General features: G+C 48.8%; 1 protein-coding gene across 1 annotated transcript in view; it reads right to left on the bottom strand.

Moving 5' to 3' along the window:
• Positions 1 to 15,223, bottom strand: part of LOC125958088 (protein stum) — a 16,115-nt gene extending 892 nt beyond the window's left edge. Inside the window, exons 1-8 of the mRNA XM_049691210.1 lie at positions 14,628 to 15,223; positions 12,188 to 12,637; positions 10,447 to 11,417; positions 8,944 to 10,257; positions 8,199 to 8,889; positions 594 to 978; positions 274 to 521; positions 1 to 105 (exon numbers count right to left, since the gene is read on the bottom strand). The exon at positions 1 to 105 is cut by the window's left edge and continues 10 nt beyond it. Coding sequence (XP_049547167.1) covers positions 1 to 105; positions 274 to 521; positions 594 to 978; positions 8,199 to 8,889; positions 8,944 to 10,257; positions 10,447 to 11,417; positions 12,188 to 12,637; positions 14,628 to 15,223 — 4,760 coding nt within the window. The remainder of the gene's footprint in view (positions 106 to 273; positions 522 to 593; positions 979 to 8,198; positions 8,890 to 8,943; positions 10,258 to 10,446; positions 11,418 to 12,187; positions 12,638 to 14,627) is intronic.
• Positions 15,224 to 17,068: the final 1,845 nt, after the last annotated feature.

The following is a 17,068-nucleotide window of genomic DNA, read 5'->3' as shown; positions in this document are numbered from 1 at the left end:
ATCGTTGGTGCTATGCTTTGCTTTTTGCTCAGATTGCTCGTCCTACGGCTCTGGTTGTCACCCTTCTTTCGGCAGCACATCATACAGCAGCTCAAGCAATTGAACCTTAAATTGAAACAATGAAGTCACCGTTGGTTAGAAGCTCATCTAAGTACACACAGAACATTTCAGTCGTTGTGTTGCAGCAGACGGAGAGTTGTGATCCCAAGAAAAAAATAAGATTGCTACTGCAACCCCTGTTCCTGTTCCTCTACAGGTATACTTCCTACTTACGTTGAGCGTACTGGCACCTTGCGCTTGGGTTTCGCCTTAACCTTTGGCCTCTGGCGTTTGAAGCAGAAGCAACACTTCACCGTCTCCATCTCGACAGGTTCCTCCATCTTGTGTCGCTTGACCGTTGTGGTGGCCGCACCCTTGCCCCCTTGTTTCGGTCGACAGCAGCACAGCAGCTTACTCCAGCAAGAGCGACATCGGGATTGTTGCTCCTCGTCTGCCGGATCACTATCGATCGATGAACGTGGCTATGGGTAGAAAATCAAAATTGCAGTTGAACAAAAGCAAGAACTTCCTCACTACGTTGCCTCGATACTTACCACCAACTCGCGGGACTTATTACGTCGGCAGCTGGAACAGCAGTTTAGTGACTGCCAGCAGGACTTCTTCTCACCAGCGGCCTGCTGTACCGGTCGTGCTACGACGGCCGTTTCCGGCGATGTTTTCGGATTGCGACACCGCCGGCAGCATCCAAGCAAACGTCCCCAGCAGCCAACCCGTTCCGACTCGCCTGCCGTTTTGCGTTGCGGTTCTGGTCGCGTCGTCCGCTCACCGTCCGCCTTACGCTTGCCGAGCCGGCCACCGCAGCAACCACTCAACCGGAAGCATCGCCTAAACGGAAGACAGGTACGTGTCCAGCATGGTGTACAACAAGCGCAGCAGCATTTCGAGCACTTGATCGTATCCTCGTCCTCAAACTCGTCACTGTGCGGAGAAGATGGATGTCGAGAAAGGAAAAACAAGGTGATTAGTTTATTTAAGAGACACAATCCAACTCGCTCTGAATCGGTAGAGTGACTAGGTGCTGTGTATTGCTCCTCCTTCGCGATCGTTCGACAGGTCTTTCTTCCTCCTTCCTCACCATAAAAGACCCGCGACTGTCAGTACGATTACGTCTACTGCAGGACGACGCAATTAAAGTATGTTGCTCGATCGGTGACCGCTACTGGTATGGCATGTATGAATACCAAAATTGCAGTTCTACACGTGCTCGTGACGGTCGCTCGTCTATTTCCGGCTCAGGGTGAAAAGGAAACGAACCACGTGCGTGACCGAGCAAAGCCGCAGAACTGACTCGTCCGGAATGGCTGGTAGGTCAGTATGGACGAATAAACGGAGTCCTTCCAGTATGTTGGATTGCGAAAATGTGGGACAGATTTCTGGTGCGACTCCTGACATATACCTTCCAGCTTCGCCATTCCATCCTTCCATTGTGCTCTTCACAAGGACGTAACACAGGCTCACGGTCACGGCGTTAGAATTTATTTGCCACCCCAGTCCATGCCCGAGAATCCCATTTAGCATACCTAGTGGGTCTGGTAGGCCCTGAACCCCACCGTACCGTAGTGGGGACGATTTTTTTTTTTGCATAATTTATTGCCCAAAACTTTACGAAGTACTGAGCACGATGCTGGTACGGGGACCAAGCTCTAGGGAGGTCGCTTCTGCTCTGCCAGTGACGAATGCAGTTCGCAAGCGAATGAGGGCCACAAGCTTTGTATTGCAAACATTTTAATTGCCGCAATCAACGCATTTCCACTCGTGACATTAGAAGGAGTGGCTACAATACGACTGAACAATGGACTGTAAAATAGTCAACGTGTTGCTAATGATTGTTAATGAGATTCTCGATGCCACACGGATCCTATTTGCTATTGTTGGATTCTCTTCTGTGGAGCCAGTCGAAGTGAAATTGTTTTACTGCATTTCGATTTGGAGCACGATAGGCTTGGCTCTCACGCAATGCGACGTAGCGCTTGTAGTAGTAAAAGTGTTTTCCCGATGGTTTTAGCGAGGGTATTTGACTCGCGGTGATTAATGAGTCGCAGCTGAGGGAGAAAATTGCGAAATAAATCAACTGTTGCGTCATTTCCTGTGCATTAAGCTGGCTTTCATGTGATTGAAAATGATTTTCATGGATAATTTGCATTGATGAAGCAAATTTTTGCAATTCTTTGTAGCAGCTTGTTCATCCATAAACATCCAGTAAGAATCTTTGCATCAGCACTTGAATTTTAGCTGTGTTGTTGATAATTAACAAATAATTTTTTATGGAATCCATAGCACAGTTAAAATGATAAACAATGATGAGGGTTGGTGAGGGCATTCCTCAGGTTCGTTCCATTTTGGTTGATAACACAATGAACACCGGTAGCGGAACATTGCATTCATGTTCCAAAAAAAAAAAAAAATCCTGCACTTCAGATTTCTTTTATCATCCAGAAACAGGATTACACTATTACAAATTCAAAATGAAATGATGTGTCGATACCCAAAGACATAACTTAATGTAGAATTCGTAGATTGTTTCCAATTCTGCTAATTTATTCGCTGCTTCACTATGTAATGAGTTGTTCTGGCAGATATACTAATAAGCGATGTGCACCATGTCACTACAACAACTAATTAGCAACACAGTCGAGAAGATGATCCGTAGCAGTAAGGTGGTATCATGCATGCCCAATGGCAGTACTACAGACATCACACACCATGAAACATTAAAATATATCCCCCCCTCTCTCTTGCTATGCTTCACAAGGTACTTTCTTCCACTTCCACAAGATTGCAATGGACCACTCTTAAGCTTTTCGAAGACGTTCACGGTGACGAAGGAATCTACCTTGGCTAAGGCACCAGCGGAGCACTCTATCGCTAGACCGTTCGGATTAGTGCTCTGTACGTCGGTCGACCCACAACTGGCGTAAGGGAGCAAAAAATTTCAAACCCAAAGTCCACACCCAACCCCGACCGATTAATCCGCATCCGGAGACCCACTCCGTGGAGACGGGGGAGGAGAGAGGATAAAGGGAAGGCGTAGGAGGAACGAGCGCGACGAAGAACGCAAGACGCTAACCTGTGCCATGTACGAATTAATTCACTCTGGCTATCGTGCAAGGAAATGCTATAGACGGAGGAGCCACGGCTGACCGCACTGCCCGCTGTTGCTGTTGCTGCTGTTGCGTGGTTCACCGCCATCTCCCTTCTGCCACCGACCATGTCACGTGCCATCGCCATCTGGCCCAATCCTTCGCTCGTTCGTCGAGGTGCTCCTTCTTCACTCGCTCATGCTTCATCCACGCTACTCGTCGAGCCGCAACAGAGCCGAGCCCTCAACTCCGGTGCTAGGATATCTCGTTAGACCGATCTTATTACGCGATTCACGGTTTTGCTGGATATATTTTTATTCGAAACCAGCTGCCAACTACCTGCGACACACTGTGGTTGGGATCAGTCCGAAAAACGGGGCCACTGGCCGCACGCGATTCATACACGGAACAGCGGAACGATAAAGCCGCGAACCTCCTCAAGAAATGACGCCTACTTCGTGGCTATTGTGTTGTTAAAAACCAAATTATAGCTTAAGCAGACGGTGAGATGACTAGCACGATGGTCGCCAATGCGTATGCGATGAATTTAGTCCATCCATCAAATCGGGTTAGTTGTAGATAACAGTTTTTTTAAATCTCCAAAATCGTCTTCAAGTCAATTTAGGTTTCGTTCACACGCTCCGTAAAAATGTTTCTTCTAACAATCGTTATCACGTCGCCACAACAAACAGTACACTGTTGTATGAACCGATCGCAGCAACCGTTTGAACCACTGTAAGGACGAGCGAACGAAATGGGGAAAGACCGACCGATAGCCTGTGGTATCCAGTGCTTACTGCTTGAACCGCGCTAGCCCCAACAAGCACCACTCGCTGGCCTGTTTGACCGTGTAGTCGGCCAAGTCCAGGCTCAGCTGGACCGCCTAATCAATTCAAATTTGGTTGGGAAAATATTTTAACTTCAATTGCCCTCTACTCCACACGTGGACCTTCCATCTGCTCCCCTTCCCTCACCTCGGAGGTCCTTGGATTCCATTGAAGTTGAAGGCTGATTTGACCGGATCGTCAACGTTGGTTATGCAAAGATGTGTTTACTCGGCTTCTCTCACTCTCTATTTCCCTTTCTCTCATCTCTTTTCCTCCTTTTCACACCTGATTTAGGTGTCCTTTTCTACGCCGGGGACCTGCATGAAGAAAACCCATACTTTCCATCCTGCTTCAACGTGTTGAGACTTGCCAGTTGTAACCTGCTGACCATACAATAGCCACATGGTGGGTTTGGTGGGTAGCCACAAATGGTCAGAAGATATAATGATATGGTTTTCCATTGATTTGGATTGCTAAAATCGTAAGTTGATTTGAATCAAATGTTGAAAGAAATAGTTTATTATTATTGCGATAAGAAAGACTTTAAAGAACGAGGCCAAACGAACTAAAACTTGTGAAAAAAAAAACGCTTTAAATTATTTGAATTCAAAGCTTCGTAACTTTAATGAATTTTTTTTCAAGTATCAAAAGAATACGCGAAAACCCAAACATCCCACAGTGCACACCGACTGATGGAAGGTAAAGCACGTCAACAGAGCTTGAGACCCTGGACAAGGTGGACAAGAAATCGATTTGTGACACTTTTCGTTTCATTCCCACCTCTTTTCCGCCTAGCGGAGCGAGAGCCAAACGACCGAAAGCGACAGCCTTCGGCTTGACCATCTTCAGGCCGCTGGACAAGGTCTAACCGTACGAGGAACGAGGGACGAGGACCCTCTGGGACCACCGCTTTGATGGAATGGCGTATTTCCCAATGACTTCCGTAATGGGCCACTCGCTCGAACCGACCGAACCCTAGAGCCCGACGCCACGGCGTGACTTTGACGAGTGCGCAAAGTGTCCATAACGGAAAAGGATTCGGATTCGTTTACTCACACGGTCCGGACTTTACACACGCCTCGAACGACCGGGAAAACGGGGAAATGTTAATCGTGGATTTTTCGCCATAACCCCACTCCGGTGCGTACAGACAAGATGATTGATGATGGCAAATTGTGAAGCGTGGCCTAAGGAAAGAGAGTGCTCCCCTAGGAAAAGGCAGGTGATGTTTTAGAGCAGCTTATGTTTACTGAATGATTATGCGATTTTTATCGTTCATGTGAATTTGCAAATTGAAGTTGAGTCATTCCAATAATTTGGTCGAATAACGAATTTATTGGAATGACTAAACTTATTTGAGCATAGTATTCAATAAGAGAGGTCAATAAAATAAGTATTTTAAGGGTTTATGTAATAAAAACTTAAATGTGTTCTGCCAACTCCAATAATTTTCCCACTGGTCTAATTGCAAATAGTATCCCGGGAACGATTCCTGTGTCCCACAAAAAAAAAAACAGAAATCCCACGGCGTCACAAAGACCCTCTCTCTAAAACGTAAACATCAAGGCAGCATAATAAACATAAACCAAAACCGTCCAACACGAGGCCTCAAGGCCCCCCCTTGGGGATCAGGTTGGCCCAGGGACATTACCAAGAAAGGAAGCCGAGGGGGAAAAAACAAACAAAAAGTCCCCGAACTTCGCAGCAAATGCACCAAGCCGCTCGAGCGAAGCGAAATGGCGCATTCTCTGAAACATTCTCCAGGGCACAGGGCGAGCGTGGACTTGGTGGGGTAAAAATGCAAATGCAAACTGGAGCCTCCCGGTAGGTATTTTGCACACGAGAAGAAGAACGAGGACAAAACAACTGCAACGAACTTATTGTCACGCTAGCGCTAGCAGGGCTAGCACGTGTTTCTTTTGATGTTCGCTATCACCTTCCGCTTAGGGTAAAGACGTAGGAAGAGATAGCATACGAGCGACGTTGAGAAAACATCGTTTTATAGAAGGAATCCTTTGTGTTAACGGGTTAATTGCGTTTGAACACGTGTGACACCGCGGCCGGTATGTGCTCACCATATACAATTAAGAGCCTACGGTCACGATGGTTCATCGCTTAGACAGAAGCGACCTATCTTCCTCTTTGGTACCTTTAAAGTGTTAGAATGCACTAGAATATGCCTACATCCCGATAGCAAAACCGTCGCGTGCAGTCAATCTCTCCACACGCACACACAGGCACAGTACACGCTCGACCACGATCCTAGTAATGTGGACAGAGTGACGGAAATATGCAAATTTGTTAACTACCTCTCTCCGGCACGGAAACGATCCCTGGAGTTGCATTCGCTCTAGTCCTCAACCTCTGTAGGCTGCTATTACGTGCGATTGGTTGGTGCAACTGCTTAGAACGACGGCCTCTTTGGCCAGGACGGTGAGCACGCTTGAGCATACTTCCGGCCTCCAACTTCCAGCGCTGGCCCATAATTGACCGACGTATAATTCACTTTTAAACATGTGTATGTGTGCACCACCAGTACTGCACTGGCTCAGTGCCCGAGCTCTTTTGTTTTCCACAGTCAAGGATTCTGAAGGAGCAACACCCCGAGGAACCTCGGTCTAATCACAGCCACTTAGAGCAGCCCGCTAGAAAGCATTCAGCCCAAGGTTCCAAAGGTGAGTGGCAGAAGCGCGTCGTCGGAAGACGGTTAGAAGATAATTACCCGGCCCGATTATGAATACAAATGAGAATCGAAAGAGACGTTGAGTAGCATTCACGGCATTCGCAACAGACCCTAATTGCAATTAGAGTGACGCGTCACGCGTTACAATTGCTTGTGGAGGGAGCGCTTTAAAGCTCGTTAGCTGCACCATCACAATTAATAGGGGTTTCCAAGAAATATGACAAGCACTTCTTCGAATACGTCCTTTCCATTTCCTTCGTGTTTTACAATATTGCAACTCGCAAAACACAAGTCAACTATGGATGAACCATATCAAGGATCAAAATGACGTAAGCCAAGATGCCAAAATGAACTGCATCATTTTTTTTTTTGCGAGACCATAAGCAGAGTGTAATGTGTGTGGATGTGCCTAATGATTGAACTCGGTCAGGTGAGGTATAAAAGGCAATTTTAGTTGAGTTACATTTGAGTTACAGCAAAACTCTCCATCGTTTAAATTTGGCACAAATAGCATCTGGGTCAGTAGACTACTACTAACCGTCCTATAGGGCTTTAGCGAATGAAGCACACAAAACCACACGGCATGGTGAATACTAATGATACACTATTACCACGAAAACCACCACCAAAGGCGACACGTTAAACCCACGCCTCCTCCTCGCAACAGGCAAACGAAGGGGAGCAGGACCAGTTGCGCGCAAAATCGAATATGTAGGTCAGCGGTTGGACCGAGACCGAGCACCAAGCGGAGTGACTTCAACCGCGCGCGTATACAACAGACAGCAAACCTTTTCGTGACCAACACCCATGAAGCGGGTAATTACAACGACAAACGACCACATCGACACCCATACCACCGTAAACGCAACTGGTGATGTGGCAGACGCGCGATCGTCCATGCTGGAGAAGAAGAAGAAAGTGTTCTAAAAATAGAACTGCTGCGAGTTCGATTGTGTTTTCTTTGTTTCTGGCGATGGCCCTAATTCGTGTTCTCCAGTCTTTGTGTATGGGGGTGTGATAGCAGCTACCAGTTGGAGTTGATCTCATGCCTGTGACATAAGATCTATAGCGCCCTTACCAAATGGGCCACGATCGGTCGCGAGTTGTGCCGACGGATGGAGAAGCACAAGAAGAGTTCGACGACCGATCGGATACAAAAGATCGTAGCATAGCAGCTATGCAAATTGAGCAGCACCTACTGCCAACCGGGACTCGAACCAAAGTGATATCTCTCCCAGAATTTGCTGGTAGTACTGGGTCGCTCAATGTGCATAGCAACTACACTATGATCTTTTAGAATTCTAACGATCCGGTAAGACTACATTAGGCGATCCTAAGGCGTGAGATGAGCAATTATGGCCAAGTATGTAAACACGTAAGACCCTTACTACTGGTAACCACGCGGAATCGAACCACGGATCTCTTCGATCCGCACGCAGTTAACAGTAGCGGAAAGTCTTACGTGTTTACATACTAGACCATGATTGCTGGGATCCTGAAGAGCAAGCACGGGCATATGAACAGGCATGATTCGGGTTCGACACTTACTTGTTGCTGGCAGTGCCGCTCGGTCCACCGGTTGCTCCGCCCATCCGATCACGCATCGATTCGGTGTTGGCACTTGAAACATTGTCCTGAGGTCCCGGACTAACGCCCCGCTTGTTCCGTTCCGCCATCGGTGAACGCATCATCCCACCGCCCGGTTCACCCTGGTACTCGTTCGATACCTTCTCGCCCTCACCATCACCGGCCACCGTCAGCTCGTGCGTTGCCACACCCATCGAACCGCCAGCTCCTCCGGCACCATCACTACCAGTTGCCTTTCCACCATGGCCGCTCGTTTCCGTATCCGTCGTATCGTCGTGTTCCTGCGAACCTTCCGTCACCTTAGTCATCGTTCCGGTTCCATCTCCGCCGGTACCGCTAGCACCACCGCCGGTACCTCCCGCACCAGCACCACCGGCCGTCGGTGGGCGTACGTTGGTGAACGAACGGGCATGTGCGATGCTCTTGATCGAAAGCATCGATCCACGGCTCAACAACCGACGGAGGGGTTTCGTGCTCGGTGGTTTCTCGTTCATACCGGCCGCCTTCGAACCCCGGACATCACCCGGGTCTGGTCCGGAATCGGTTCCACCGGCACCTCCTTCCCCTGCAGCCCCTGCCGCTGCCCGAACGGAAGCCGATTGAAGTCGCATCGTGGAAGTCGCACCCGCCATCATCTGACCATCTGTTCCTCCTGCGACGGCCGGAGCACCGACCGTTGCCGTTGTTGCCGTATCCGGTCGCTGACCGGCCGAAGTAGCGTCTCCACCCCGATCCAGATTCCGTTTGCTGCCGCTCTTCAAACTCAGCAAACTCAAGAGCGACCCTTTGCTTTGTAGCTTTGGTGTTGGCCGGGCCGACTTGACACCGCCCCCATCCGTTAGCGCACCACCATCAGTACCACCACCACCGAGGGAACTGAGAGGACTCTTGCCAATATCGAGTCCACTGGTACTCGTACCGTCCCCTCCATCTCCCGCCGTCTGATGAAGACTCGAGCGCGAATCGGTCCGCTTATTCAGTAGCGAACTCTTCGAGTCACTCTTCTTCCCCTTACCGCCCATCGCCAGCGATCGGTTGCTGTCACTCTTCTTCAACGATCGGTCCGAGTCGCGCTTCTCGAATGCGGGCGTCCCAGGGCCACCGCTACTGCCGTCAGCACCGGTTTTTCCCTTCCCGGAAGCGGATTTTCCGCGTAGCTCACCACGGCTGTCACCTTTGCTTAGACCACCACCACCGGCTGCGGCCGCTTTCCGCTCGCTGACCAGTGCACTCGTGTTCTTGGTCGCACGCCCACCGGAGGGACCACCGGTTCCGGACATCCCAGACGCCATCATCCCGGACGCTTTCTGGTTCTTCTCGTACAGTTTGTTCATTTTGCGCTGCTGTCCCGGATCGATCGCAATGGCGGAGCTGCTCCGTCGCATTGTCCGTCCGCGACCACCAACCGCAGACTTGGCACGGCTCATCGATGACGACATCGTCGTCGTCGAGGCTTTCCCCTTGCCGCTCTTTACGCGATCACCAGCTCCCTTCTGTTGTTGTTGCGATTGCTGCTGCTTACTGCCACTCTTTCCCCGCAATCCCATTCGCGAACCCTCATCTGCTCGTTCCCGGCTGGCACTCTTCGTGTCACCACGTCTCCGACTACCGGGCGTTCCACCACCACCACCACCACCACCAGCCTTGGAAGGACCAACGCGAGACGAGTCAGCGGCGGTCTGCTTTCTGCCACGCGCCGTTCCGGGGCGCGGTTCCGGCCCTTTGCTCTTCGACCGGAAACTGGCCGCATAGCTGAGGGCACTCTTGAGCATGCCACCGCTTCCGGTTCCGGTTTTTCGTTTGCCCTTTTTCCCCCGATCGTGATCCTCGTACGGATCGTAATAATCGTCCTCATCGTACCGATCATCGGCGTGCCGTTGGCCACTTTTCGGACCTCGGCGTGTGGCCAGTGGGGTTGTTTTCTTCTTTGCATCCTTCTTACCCCCGGCCGCCCCTTTCGAGCCCTTGGTTGCGCCCTTCGCGCCTTTCTTCTTTTCCTTAACGCCGTTTCCTTCGGAGTCTTTGCGTACACCCGACCGAACGATGCCCAGCTTCATGCGCAGCGCCTTTCGTTTTTCACCATCCCCACCATCCACTTCGTCTTTCTCTTTTAAGATTCCTTTCTGCTGCTGCTGCTGCTGCTGTTGCTGCGGCTGTGATGGTGGTTGTGCTGGAGTAGCTTGCTTCTCCGGTGGTTCCGTCTCCAGACCACGCCGGGCACTGTCGATGATGGCGCGAGCAAGGTTAAAGCGACGCTTCTTCGGTGGTGAACCGGGTGCTGGGGCAGCTGCAGCCGCAGGCTCCTCCTTGACGGTCTCACCAGCCCCCTGTTGCTTGTCCCCCGGTACCGGTGAGGTGGCACTGGCCTCCTTGCTCTTGCTGGCGCGCCTCGGTGATAACAGTAACCCACGTATGTTAAAAACCGGTGCCCGGAGAGTGCTTTTGTCGTCCTTCTTCCCACCACCGGCACTGCTGGTGCTTCCGTCGGCCTTCAAATCGGCCTGCGAGCTCTCCATCGAACCTTTGTCCGGTACCGGTGATAGTGGTGGATGCCGGCTCGAGAATGGTTTGTAGCCAAACAGCTTCAGGTTGCGTAGCTGATGCTCCGGTATCAGCACCATTCGTTGCTCGGTGTCGGTCGTCGTACCGGTGGAGAGTGTTTCGCTCGGTGTGGGTGTCGCCGAACCGCGGCCATCTTCCGACGGTTGCGTGATTGTCACTTTGGCACTGTGGGGTCCTGGCTGGCCGCCCGTAGACTTCTTGTGGAGTACCTCGAGTACACCGCGCTGCCGGCGGCCCGGATGCTTCGAGGGGATCGAGAGCGATGTTTTCGATTTCTTTGGCCCGTGACCGGCGGCCGAGGTGAGGGAGAGATCGGAATGGCTTAACCGTCGCCGGCCGACACCAAGCGGTGCACTGACAATCGAGGAACCACCACCATCCTCCTGTCCGGACTCACCACTACCACCGACGTAAGCGTAACCGTAGAAACCGGGATGCACGGGCATGATACCACCCGTAGCGGAGCTGGCAGACAGGATGCGAGAAGAGGCGGCCTGATGTTTGTCTCGATAGGGGGAGTAACGGTTCCCGGCCGCCATATCGAACGAGCTCGATTTCGGAAGCACCTCGTTGATGATGGTGAACGCAGTGTTCTTGTGCTGGCGTGCATCCGATACTCTAAAAGAGAAAAGGAATCGATCAGAGGTTAAATTATTGAAAGTATTATAGAGGTGAATATTTATACATAAATTCTAATTTGTGATCAAACATTAAGTGCTTACTACAACCGTCAGTTAGATGAGAAGCAGCTCATGCAAAAAAAAGCATAGTAACCATGTGCTAATATAGCGGCTTGACAGTGTACAATCATTCAAATAACCGCAGCATGCTAATTGCACGTCACGTTTCACTTTGGAATTGGAAACGGATTAATTTTATATAAGTAAATTGATTCAATCGTTCCAAAATTAATCATTCAACAAATTGACTACTCAATTTATAGTAATCAACAAATACCGACAATAGATGTGAAACACTTTTTGAATGAAAAGATAATTATACTTTTTTTCAAAATATTATTGTCTAATGTCCTAATGTGATTAAAAAATAAAACAACACAATTTAAATTTGCATATAACTTTGCAATGGAGGCGCATGGTAATCATATAATTTTGTCTTTCATATCTGTTAGCTGTTTTTTCATAAGAACTGCACTTTCAAAATTAAAAGATTTCTTTCAAGCACTGAAGAGAAGAGTACAATCGTCGGAAAAATTAAAAGAAAACATTTGAATACAAAAAAACCAATTCATTGGAGAACGATGGAGGCGCATGGTATCGCGATGAAAAAAATTAAACAGCAAAAAAATCTCTCCAACACATCAAAGAACAGCGCCCATATCAAGCTGATTTTCATCATTTCACCCTCATGCAGCAGGTTAAACTCACCTATAGTTGGAGCCCGTGTTGATCTTATCTCTAATGATGGCAGTCGAGGGGTCGGTCCGGCCGTACCGTAACATCCGCTCGTATTCACTGTTCGTTTCGCTATTCGACGTGGACACTGCGTGTCCCTCATCGTACCCTACGCCATGCCCTAGCACGGTAAACGTGGCTCTTTCATCGAACGTACCAGTCCCACCGACCCCGATACCTCCTGCCATGCCGTAGAGACTGGAATCGGTGGTGGAGCTACGGCGCAGGGTACGGGCGGCGGCCGCAGCGCGCGGATTCTGGAAGACACCATTCTCGATGCGACGGCTCATGATGCCACTGGCCAACTGTTGCACGTCGGCCACCGTGCGGCTGTTGGTCGGAATCAGGCTGTGCTGGTACTCATGCTCAGTGAAATCGATCCAATCGTTCTTCTTCAGCAGATCCAGATCCAGCAGGTTCGTCCTGTGGGTACGTGTGTTGGTGAAAAGGAATTTTGATTTATTAATATGAAGATATTTCTCAAAATCCTACAACCATTATTCTGTTTGCACTCCTGAATGCATAATTCTAGCGCCCCAAATTCATACCAAAGCTCGCTTTTCTGCAAGTAAGCAGCTTTCCAAAACAAAAGCTTCTCCATTGTTTATTTTCTTCGCAAAATTTCCGCAAAAGCTCCATTATTCCTCTTGCAAAAGTATGTCACTTGGGGTCTTTGCCAGCGAAAGGTTCATCGTGAGACCCTTCACTTGGAGTTGCTCCTTCAAAGGATCTGCATCGGTGAGTGACACGCGTCACTCAGCACCGGCTCGAGTGAATCGGTTCGAAACGGTTGTAGAGCGGACGAAAAGTAAATAAACATTGACACTCGTCTCGCGTGGCCGCCCATTTAATACATAAGCCCTCCCTCCGTAAGTTGGTCAACCAACCGGTCATACCGATTCGTTGGCCCATACCGCACACTCTCGTCATTTAGCACACTTTGCATGTAGATTATGGGTCGCTTCATTCCGCTTGGTCGGTGCGTTTGGCTCCAGCGAAGGAATGTCCAATGTGTGTGTGTTTGTGTGTATGTGTCTGAGTTTGTTGGTCATTGTTGTGTTACCTTGCCGCGAGGATAAGTTCAGGGAGATAATGAATCGAAAGTGTCGCTATAGAAGGTTTGAATGGCCGCCAAACGGAGGCGAACGGCATGGCTGGGCAATGTCCGGCGCAGCGAACGACTGAAGGGGTGTTTTATCGAGTTTTTTTTCTCTAGACAACGAGAGCGATCAATCTTTTAGATGACGATAACGCCATACAAAGGGACAAGACCTTTGGCTAGTTTTATAAAATATAAACTATTCGCTAGCGATCTAGATCGTTCCCTAGAGGAATGCTCTCGGCGTAAACCTCGACGATGCCTCGACTTGTTAGGTTCGCAACAGGAATGACATTTACTAAATGTCAAACCATTCGCCATGCTTCAAGGCATACTTTGCCACATGCCATCCCAAAACTATTTAAAGCAAGAAGACCGGATCGAAACGGGATACTGACGAGCGATCCAAACGGCCTTGACTACGGTTATAGGATCAAAGCACTTTCTATACCTCGCATTTCTTGTATGAAAAACAGTCCGACCAGTCTGCCAAAAGGGTAGTGTCGTATATAAATAGGTTTTTGGTAGGAACACCAGTAGCCTTCCGTGAGATCATGACACACTCGTCGACGACGCGCTGTCTTTGGTCGGTGTTCGTTACGAAAGAACGACCAAAGACGAGCACCAATCGGGCTCGTCATAAACATCAGGATATTCCAACGGTCCTAGGTCTCCTGTGGCATGCAAACCAAGTCCACGGGTGCGGTATTTGTTCGTCATAACCTGCAAGTGTCGTGAGCTGGGGATTTGCACGATCGGTCTGATGTCAGAGGCTGGCACCAGGGCAGTACTGTCCGGAACCGGATGACGCCATCCATGGGCCCACTTAATGACGTAACGTTATAATTGTTTTCCTGCATTGGTCAACTGGTTTTTCTTGACCGGGTTCTTATCGAAGGCAGTTCTTGTCTGAGACTATTGAAGAAACTACTCGTTGGAAGCGTACGGAAATGGCTTGTTTCAGCTTGTTAAAATATTTATGGCCTAGGCCAGTTAAGATAACGATTACATGCTGAAACGAGCTTATGTGTTTGGTTTAAGCTTGAGAGCATAATTGAGGTTATTGGTGTGTTCTAGTCTATTACATATAAAGTATATTGTCGTAAAATATACATGTAAAGGTTAACATAATCAATTAAACATTTTATTTACTCATCAGAAGAAAGGAAAGGAAATGAATGAATGATTTAATGAAGGTAGTTATACTTTAATGAGAACCAAAAAAATGTTTCGTAAACGACTTAAACAATCCGTTGAGAACTTAAATATCAACACGTTAATAAGTAAATCAGTTGCTACAGTCGCATCACTCACCTGTTTCCATTGATATCAGCGGCAAGCCCGGCGGACTGCGTCCTGGCAAAGCTACGGCTCCGCGCCGGTAACGCCCCGTAAACCGAAGCGCTACCAACCCCATCGCCCATCGGGGTCGGTTCTCCGGCATGACCAACCGCAGACGCTGCACGATGAAAGCCACCACCACCACCTTCAAGCGGCCGACTTGTGTAGCGATCGAACAGAGCATCCCGCTCCGCTTGCCGTTGCTTTTCCTGCTCGCTGTACAACTTGGCGTGGTACTGTTCGATATTGTGCTTCAGATTCTGGTACAGATCCTCACCACCGAGCAGATCGGTGTGGCGGGTCGCCGGTAGCACCGGATCGCCGAACAAACTCGTGGTCGTGGCAGTGGCCGTGCTGGCTGTACTGTGCTCGAGCGATCTTTGATTTTCCAGCGATGACGATGGTGTGGAGATGGAACCACCGTAACCGTCCAGATGCCGGGCATGCTGGTGATGATGGCCGCGTACACTACCATCGTAACCATGGTGCTGGTAGTGGCGCGGTGCCGTGGAAGCTGCTGTTGCCGATGTTCGAGCCGTACTGCTTCGCTCATCATGCTGGCTGTACATCGTCGTGGTCGGGGCGACCAGGATCCAGGATCAGCGAAGGTCGCGAAATGGAGTGCGTTATAGACTCGCCCCGACGTGTCCCAGCGTGGGACGGCGGTGTGTGCGTAACGATGGCAGCGATTGTAGTGACTAATGGAAGAATTAACCGGAAGCGCACTAGTTGCTGACGCGTCCTGTGAAGGTTCTGCAAGAGGTAGATTGATGAATGTTTCGGTTAGCGTATGGTGATTATAGGCTGATGGGCTTATAATTATGATTATATATGCTAGAGAAGCATCAAGTGCCGAGAAATAGCTCTAATCGTGAACCATCTGTATGCTTTCGAAGGAACATATGACCTTCTGAAGGATATTTAGCATATCCAGGGGCTTTTGCTTAACATTCGGCGCCATTTTAAGGAAGCACGCCATCATTGTAATAGACGTCAATGTCGAATATGAAATTCATATATTTTTAAAAAGAAAGGCACTCAAGGCGCGCATCACAAAAAAAAAATTAGATTATAAATAATTCTAAATCATAATCCAATCAACTGTATGAATATGGTCTGAACAATATGAAGCAATTTGACATACGTCACTGAATTAACGGATACATTTTTGGCGCCTGCTAGCCAGGAAACCGCCTGATCCCGCCCCAAATTAGCGTTAAGGTTTACGAGGTGTTGCTGCCAATCACTGGCCACAGTGGCACAAATAAATCATCAAAACATCAAGCATCGTTGTTCGTTTTATGCAAATTATGCCAACAAATTATGTCACCGAACGCGAACGAACGAACGGACCAGCGCCAAACCAACTCTAGATCAACTCAAGCACGATCGGTACAGCTACTGGAGGGCATTCGCGAGATGGCAGGAAAGTGGGAATGGAATGAAAAATTCGTACCAACTAGCAGCGACAATCAGGCACGCAAACGAACGCATACAACTTCACACAAGGCGCTTTTTGGGTTACTTTTCATCATCGCTCACCTCGTGACCTGGTCGTGCCTGGAACAGAAACGGTTAACTAGAGTGGCGCATTCCGCACAGCAGCAGTAGGGGAGCGTGGCGAGCGGTGTTAAGTTTCACTTTCACCCGGGCCGGGGTTTGTTTTGCTCGCGACGGAAAAAGGGAAATTGGGTTTGTCACGCAATTCACGAAAAGCGCGATAAAACCAACGCCAACACCTTATGAAAGGGAGAATTATCTTTCCATGGCGTTGGCCGGTCGACTGGCCGGCCGGCCGGCCGGCCGCCCAACTCTCTCGCTCTACTTGATGCTATGTTGCGTGAAATCATTGCCGGCAATGGATTGTCTAGCGTTGGCGCTGGCATAAAATCCAAACTCTGACCACCATAAAAGTGGTGCGATAAGCACTTTGAGGTCGCTTTTTTGAGGGGGAAGATCCTGGGCTTTCGCAAAAATTGCTGCAATCGGCCTGGTGTAGGTTAAGTGGATCAAATGATATAATTGCGGCAATTAATGTAGCACTTTTGATGATAAGGGTGCAATGATTTCTATCACGTGAAATGCTTGCAATCGATTTGTGTTAACAAAGCTGAATACAGAAATTCCCACTCACGCTATACGTTATCATGCTTATTGTTTGTACACGCTACAAGTGGTTAAAATGTGTCATTCTTATGTACGGCAGTTGGCTAACATGATGATGCTTTTGTACCTCAGTAGAGATCTGAAAGATTTCCTTTTTCTATTTTTTTTTTAACTTTGGCTAATAATTATCATTTCCACATATTTGCTGGCAAAGTAACATAGTAGTTTATGTTTTGAAGTTTCCCTTACAATCAAAATTATCACGCATATATTTCCAGTATATTTTAAGCTGCACAAGTAACAATTGA

This window comes from Anopheles darlingi, chromosome 3 (assembly GCF_943734745.1).
Source record: "Anopheles darlingi chromosome 3, idAnoDarlMG_H_01, whole genome shotgun sequence".
Classification (NCBI taxonomy): Eukaryota; Metazoa; Arthropoda; class Insecta; order Diptera; family Culicidae; genus Anopheles; species Anopheles darlingi.
Note: the sequence above shows the minus strand (reverse complement) of the source record. Positions and strands in the feature narration are given on the sequence as shown.